The sequence below is a fragment of the Humulus lupulus genome, chromosome 2 (assembly GCF_963169125.1).
Source record: "Humulus lupulus chromosome 2, drHumLupu1.1, whole genome shotgun sequence".
NCBI lineage: Eukaryota > Viridiplantae > Streptophyta > Magnoliopsida > Rosales > Cannabaceae > Humulus > Humulus lupulus.
In genome coordinates, this window is record NC_084794.1 from 193,272,418 (window position 1) to 193,279,354 (window position 6,937).

At 44.5% G+C, this 6,937-nt stretch overlaps 1 protein-coding gene and 1 non-coding gene across 2 annotated transcripts; one reads left to right on the top strand and one right to left on the bottom strand.

Annotated features, from left to right (window-relative positions):
• The first annotated feature begins 4,997 nt into the window (after window positions 1–4,997).
• LOC133815042 (uncharacterized) lies at window positions 4,998–6,587 on the top strand. The gene has a single exon (XM_062247930.1). The coding sequence runs from the start codon at window positions 4,998–5,000 to the stop codon at window positions 6,585–6,587; it is 1,590 nt and encodes a 529-aa protein (XP_062103914.1).
• LOC133820675 (small nucleolar RNA R71) lies at window positions 5,046–5,152 on the bottom strand. The gene has a single exon (XR_009887077.1). It is a non-coding gene; the product is annotated as a small nucleolar RNA R71 (small nucleolar RNA).
• Window positions 6,588–6,937: the final 350 nt, after the last annotated feature.

Consider the following 6,937-nt stretch of genomic DNA (forward strand, 5'->3'; position numbering starts at 1 on the left):
CTATTCTGGGGTCGATATCATCACCTAAGATGATATTTTCCCCTTCGGCACTCTGAGGATTTTCAATCTTTGGACTAGGCACGAGTTCCTGAGATTCCTCATTTCCACCTTGGACGGTCATCGTTAACTGCCCGGGTTTCAATTTTCCCTTCATAGAAATGTTGTAGCATTCCCTGGCAGCAAGTTGATCACCACGGACCGTGCATATCCCCATGGAAGAGGGGAATTTTAGTGCGAGGTGGCGAATGGAGGTAACGGCTTCAAACGCTATTAGTGTAGGTCGACCCAAAATGGCATTGTAAGCGGCGGGACAATCGATGACCACAAACTCGAGGAGTTTCGAGACTGTCCGAGGTCCCTCTCCCAAGGTGATCACCAGCTCGATCGTTCCTATTGCCACCGATCCTTCTCCAGAGAATCTGTAAAGCATCATGGAGGTGGCTTTCAGCTCAATGACAGACAAACCCATCTTTTCCAGCGTGGACCGGGACAGTAGGTTTACTGAGCTCCCATTATCGACCAACACTCTCCTAACCCTCCGATTAGCGAGCTGCACGGCTACAACCAGAGGGTCGTTATGAGGGAACTGAACGTGGATGGAATCTTCTTCAGTAAGTATGATTGGTTGCCTCTCCAATCGTTGCTGCTTTGGTAGATGCTGCTCAGGGACGAACTCCACTCCATTGTGAGCCTTAAGTTTGTTGACATATCTTTTTTGGGCACCTCTGCTCGTGCTAGCCAGATGGGGACCTCCGGAGATTGTGGAAATCTCTCCTCCTATCACGGGAGGAGGGACGTGCTGATCTACCCGAGATCCGGGCTGACTTATTGGGACTTCCGGAGCTGGATGACCGGCGGGAACTCTATTCTGCGCATACTGAGCCAAGGGTCCGGCTCTGATGAGAGTCTCGATCTCATCCTTCAGGTGCCTACAATCATCGGTATTGTGGCCAATGTCGTTGTGGAACCGACAAAACTTGGAAGTGTCTCGCTTACCCTTTTGGCGCTTTAACGGTTCCGGCTTCTTCCAAGGGAGGCGAGCAGAATTTGCTAGGAAGATGTTCTCTCTAGAGTGGGTGAGCTCGGTATAAGTCGTGTAGACCGGCTTGAATTTTTCTACGGACTTGTTCTTCTTTGGGTCGTGCTGATTGCCCTTGCTGCTCCCCTTTCTCTTGCCTCCACCAAACTGGTTATTCTGTGTAACGGTTTGGGTCGCTGTCACGACCTCCGTTCCCACTCCAATGGGTTATTCAGTGGCCTGGCTGGTTCTCGCGGCTGATGCTCGCGCTTCCTCCAGGTTTATCCATCCATGGGCCCTATTTAGGAATTCATTTACGGTGCTGACTTCCTTCCTTTGTATCTCTTCCCAGAGTCCTCCTTCGACGAGGATCCCAGTCCTCAAAGCCATGAGCTTAGAGCTGTCATCTGCGTCTCTGGCCCTAGCAGCGACGTTCGCGAATCTGCTCAGGTAAGCCTTCAGAGGCTCATTGGGTTGCTGCCTTACGTTTGCCAAGGTATCGGCCTTGACGCGGGCAGCCTGGGAAGCTTGGAATGCTCTCTTGAAGTCAGCAGAGAAAGTTTTCCACGAGCTGATTGACTGCTTCTTACTCTGTTTGAACCATTGTCTGGCCGGCCCAGTCAAGGTGGAGGGAAATATTAAACACCTCATCTCGGGGCCAATGTTGTGGGCCATCATCAAGGTATTGAACATACCCAGATGATCCGACGGATCCCCGTCTTCGTTGAATTTGGGCAAGTGCGGCATACAGAAACCAGGTGGATATGCCGTTGCTGCTATGCTGGGGGTGAAGAGCTCAAGTTCGTCCCCTGAATCATATTCATCTTTTTCTTTTTCTGATAGGAGCTTCCTCATCAGCTCCTCCATCTGAGCCAGACGCTCAAGGGTTTTTTCCTGACTTCCTTGGTTGTTCAGGGGCTGTTCAACAGCTCCGGATCCATTGTGCGCATTTGGCGGGTTATTGTCCCTCCTATCTTGAGATAGGTTATATGGGATGTTCCCACTGTCACGTACTTCAGACAGGTCTTCCCTTTGGCGAGCGCGGCTGCCGTTTCCAACTGGGTCTCTTCTTCGAGAGTTTAGGCAATCTCGGAGGTCGTCTCTAGGGGCGGCCTGAGGACTTTGCGCCGAGCTCAAGCGCTGGCGCAGGTCTCTGCCGGATAGATCACTTCGACGGCTTCTGGTCCAATAGCTTCCATTTGAGAAGCTCGGGGCCCGCCGTTGAGGACGAGGATCCGGGACTTCTCTAGGCGCCCGACTACGATGGGAAGGTCCGGCAGAAGGAGGATTTCTCCTGCTGCTCCCATGAGCTGGAATGTCTCGGACTAGCTGGGGAGGAGACGAGTATCTTATTGGTGAAGGAGGATGCCTGACCGGGGATGCGATCCTAGTCCCGTCAGGGCGAATCAAGTTAGGTCGCGCCCGCTCCCCTCTACCATCCTCCGCGTCCTGTGCTCGGCGGTCTGAGCGGGGCGCAGGATGGCTGGCCGGGGCGGGCTGTCACTGTGAGCCCTCCCCGAATCTCCTTCGCGAGCTCCCTCGAGCCCTCCTGGGCACACTCGAGGGTGGAAGTGAGCTGGGAGTTGAGGTCCGGACCGATCGGCTGTACTGTTGCTCGGCCCTAGGTAGTTCCTCAAAAGTGGTTTCCTGGTGGTGCGATGTGGGAGTGGAATTTGAAGTTGGGGTTCTGACCGACTGACCGGGCCTAGACTGATTACCCCGGCGGGACTTATGAGTCTTGCCTTGCCTCTTTCCGACGTTAGCGTCGGTTGTAAGAGGGGGTAGTCGGGCCAAAACCTCTTGAATTTGCTGGTTAGCTTTCGCTAGCTGACTTCTCAGCTGTGCATTTTCCATTTCCACCACCGTGTAAAAATCTAGGTTCGGATTGGGCGGCCGGGGAGCCGAACTTCCAGTGTCGTCTTGGCCTATTGGTTGCTTGCCTGGCCGCTGTTGAACCTTAGGGTTCTGATCATCGGACATGGCGGCATGATGGGCCTTCTGCCCATCATGTTGGTCCGCCTCGTTACCATGTCTTGAGCGAGTGACTACCATGGTTGGGTATTTGCGATAGCACCAATCTAACCAGCTCTCAATGAAAGCACCAAACTGTTGACGCGGTTCTTCGGCAACAGATAATTAATAGAATAAAGAGCGGGATTAGTGCTAAATAATGAACCGTAATAGATGAATGATCTCAAAATAAAATGATAACACAAATACTTTTTTAGGTGGTTCAAAGGTTAAAATCCTTCTAGTCCACCAACCACTATTATTGATATCTTTCTGATATTCTTTACAGTGTATTTCTTTGCAGATTAGAATCCAACCCTTTGCAACTCCCAGGGTCTCCATATTTATAAGGAGAGGACACCTGGGGGTTGGCAAGGGAGGTCATCTCGTGACCTTCTTACCCATCATGTCACTTCTGTGACATTCATGATTAATTCCTAAAACCTGACAATGAAGTGTGGTCTAATCAATAGGTAAGGGGGATAATGGGCCGCACGACCCAACCCAGTCGTGGGTGCCTGAACACGCACGTTTATGCTGCGTGTCCGAGAATTCAGGGATGGATCAGACATGTGATGTCTGATATATGCACATTTACATTGCATGGTTGACTTTATAAGGGGTCAGAGGTGCCAACTCAAGCTCGCAAGTCGAGCTTGATGTACTCTCAGCTCGTGGTGTCCATACTTCTGACCCGACTCCTTAGTAATCTCATTAAGCCTATGGTTACCTCGAGCTAAAGAGGTAGGACCTGGTAACAGCAGCTCCGGGTACGTGGCATCCACGTGGCTGATATAATTATGCCCTTTCTCAGCTCGCTAATAGCCTGTGGATATTTAGGGCGTACATTACCATTTTACCCTTCTAATTACTTCTTGATCCTTAAGTACCATTAATTCACTAGCGAATAATTAATCTGTAATCTAATTATAGATTTGAGCTTAATAACTATTTAGTTCTAGAATCAACCCTTAAGGGAACCAATATTTGATCCGTTAGGAAAGTATGGATACCAATATTGTAATTCATGTTCCCATCCATCCATGATATTGAATCTCAAAAAAAAAAGTCATCAGCCTCATTATTCTAAGAGACCTTAACGAGTGAATCAAAAGATCCAATAAACATAAACAGGAGTTCATCAATACTCATGATTTAGACTGATCTACAAATGATCATCTATTATGATAAGAATTAAATCTTTACGTCAAACGAAAAGTTTATAAAGATAATTAATTCTCATCGGTCCTGTCAAATATAATCTCTATTATATACATCACATTTACTAAGATGTCTATCCACATCAGTAATCTGAATCTAGATTACTTGCATCGCGTATGCTTAGCAAACTGTACTAGTAATCATTCATTAAAGATTCCTTACTTTAATATGTTACTGACTATTTTATTCATTATATATGATCTTAATTCTCTCGTACTAATACAAGAACATATTGTCATGAATGAATAGGGAATTTTCTTGATATTATTATATAATTAATTCAAACAATAATTATAACATTCAAATATAATAAAATTGTACGTTTATTTAAAACCAATAAAATGTCTTTACATGCTTTTAGGACATTAATGCTAACATGAACAACAACAATGTACCAGCCAACAACAATAATGCTCCTGTGAATGCACCAGCAAACTGGACCTTGAGATACTATTTTAGGCTTGTTGTGAATGATGATTATTCAGGCATTCAAAGGCAACAAGTGAATGTCAACAATTTTGAGCTTGAACCAACCTTGGTTAACATGGTGCAGCAAAATCAATATTCTGGCCTAGCTGATGAAGACCCCAATATTCACTTGGCAACATTCTTGGAGATTTGTGACACGATCAATATTAATGGGGTCATGCCAGATACTATAAGATTGAAGCTATTTTTATTTTCTTTGAGAGATAGAGCTCGAGTTTTTCAATCTATACCTCCATGAAATGTGACTGCTTGAGAGGATATGGCAAAGAAATTCCTCACCAAATTTTTCCCACCATCTAAAACGTCACAACTAAGGGCTGAGATTACTCAATTTAGACAGATGGATTTTGAGCAATTGTATGAGGCATGGGATAGATTTAAGGAGATGCTCAGAAAATGTCCTCAACATGGCATAGAGGATTGGTTTCAGGTTCAACTATTCTACAATAGGCTCAATGGTCCAACAAGATCACATATTGATGCCACATCTGGTGGAACTATTCTATCAAAGACACCGACGGAAGCATTAATCTTGTTTGAGGATATGTCCATGAATAGTTGTCAATGGCATAGTGAGAGATCAACAGTTAGAAAGGAAGTTGGGGTTTTTGAAGTAGACCAAATAACTTCACTGATGGCGCAGATGTCTGCTTTGACAAATCAGATTAAGGGTCTAACTGATAATAAAGTAACGACAAGTCAAGAAACAGTGAATTTGTCTCAAGCTTCTAGTTCAAATGGGATGATAGATGAACAATGCCAATATGTCAATCAGAACTACAACTTTAGGCCCAACAACAACTTGCCCACATACTACCATCCTAGCCTTCGTAATCATGAAAAAATTTCCTATGCCAAAAATAGAATCGTTCTCCAACCACCTCAAGAGCCACCTAGACAAATGGGGGAGAAGCCTTCACCATCACTTGAAGAGTTATTGAAGACTTACATAGTGGACTCCAAGGCAAGGCTAGATCAACATGACACTCGTCTCAACAATATTGAAACACATTGTACTAATATGGGAGCAACGATGAAGACATTGGAAACACAAGTGGGTCAATTGGCCAATACTATGAAGAATCAAATGTCTAGATGTTTTCCAAGTGTTACAGAGAAGATTCCAAAAGAGTGCAATGTAATCACTTTGAGGAGTGGAAAAGAATTGGATGCTCCTACAGTTAAGAAGAAAAAGGTCGATGAGATCCCAATGAATGGTGAGAAAGAAGAAGACAAGCAAAAGGAGGAGATTTTGAAGAAAGAGTCATTGGTGGCTAATCCGAGTTCAATTACTTTTCCGGACAACCCACCCAAGATTACTACTCCATTACCATTTCCTCAAAGATTTCGCAAGAAGGCGATTGATGAGAAATTTGCAAAGTTCTTGAATATTTTCAAGAAAATACATATTAACATTCCTTTTGTAGATGCCCTTGAACAAATGCCAAACTACACTAAGTTTATGAAGGAGGTAATGTCTAAGAAGCATAAGTTAGAGGATTATGAAACAGTGAAGCTAATGGAAGAGTGTAGTGCCATTATCAAGAGCCAATTACCAGAAAAGTTGAAAGATCTGGGAAGTTTTACAATTCCATGTGTTATTGGTGAGCTACATATTGAGAAGGCCTTATGTGATTTGGGTGCTAGTATCAATCTAATGCCTCTCTCTATCTTTCAGAAACTCAATCTTGGAGAGGTCACACCAACTACTATTTCCTTACAATTGGCAGATCGTTCTTTGACGTATCCTAGAGGTATCATTGAAGATGTTGTATTGAAGATTGATGGTTCATTTTTCCGGTTGATTTTGTTGTGCTTGACATGGAGGAAGACCAATAAATTCCTATAATCTTGAGAAGACATTTTCTAGCAACCGGGAAAGCTTTGATTGATGTTCATGATGGTAACTTGACTCTAAGGGTGAATGGCGAAGAAGTAAAGTTCAACATTAGTAATGCTATGAAGTTTCCCAAGGAGTAAGTAGATTGTAAGAGAGTGGATGTAGTTACCCCATGCTTAAGAGACTTTTTCAAGACCATGTTTCATAATGATCCTTTGGAACTATGTTTGACAATGCCAATTTCTAAAGATGACCTTGGAGTGGATTTGAGAATGAATGAGGAGGAGGTGGTTGATAGTGTCTTGGCTTTAGAAGCAGTACCGGTAGAAAAGGCAGCGTCTAAGAAGGAAGATATCAAT

What these genes read in the sequence shown, in the direction of transcription:
- LOC133815042 (XM_062247930.1), top strand. Translation starts at nt 4,998, where the DNA reads ATGGCAAAGAAATTCCTCACCAAATTTTTCCCACCATCTAAAACGTCA.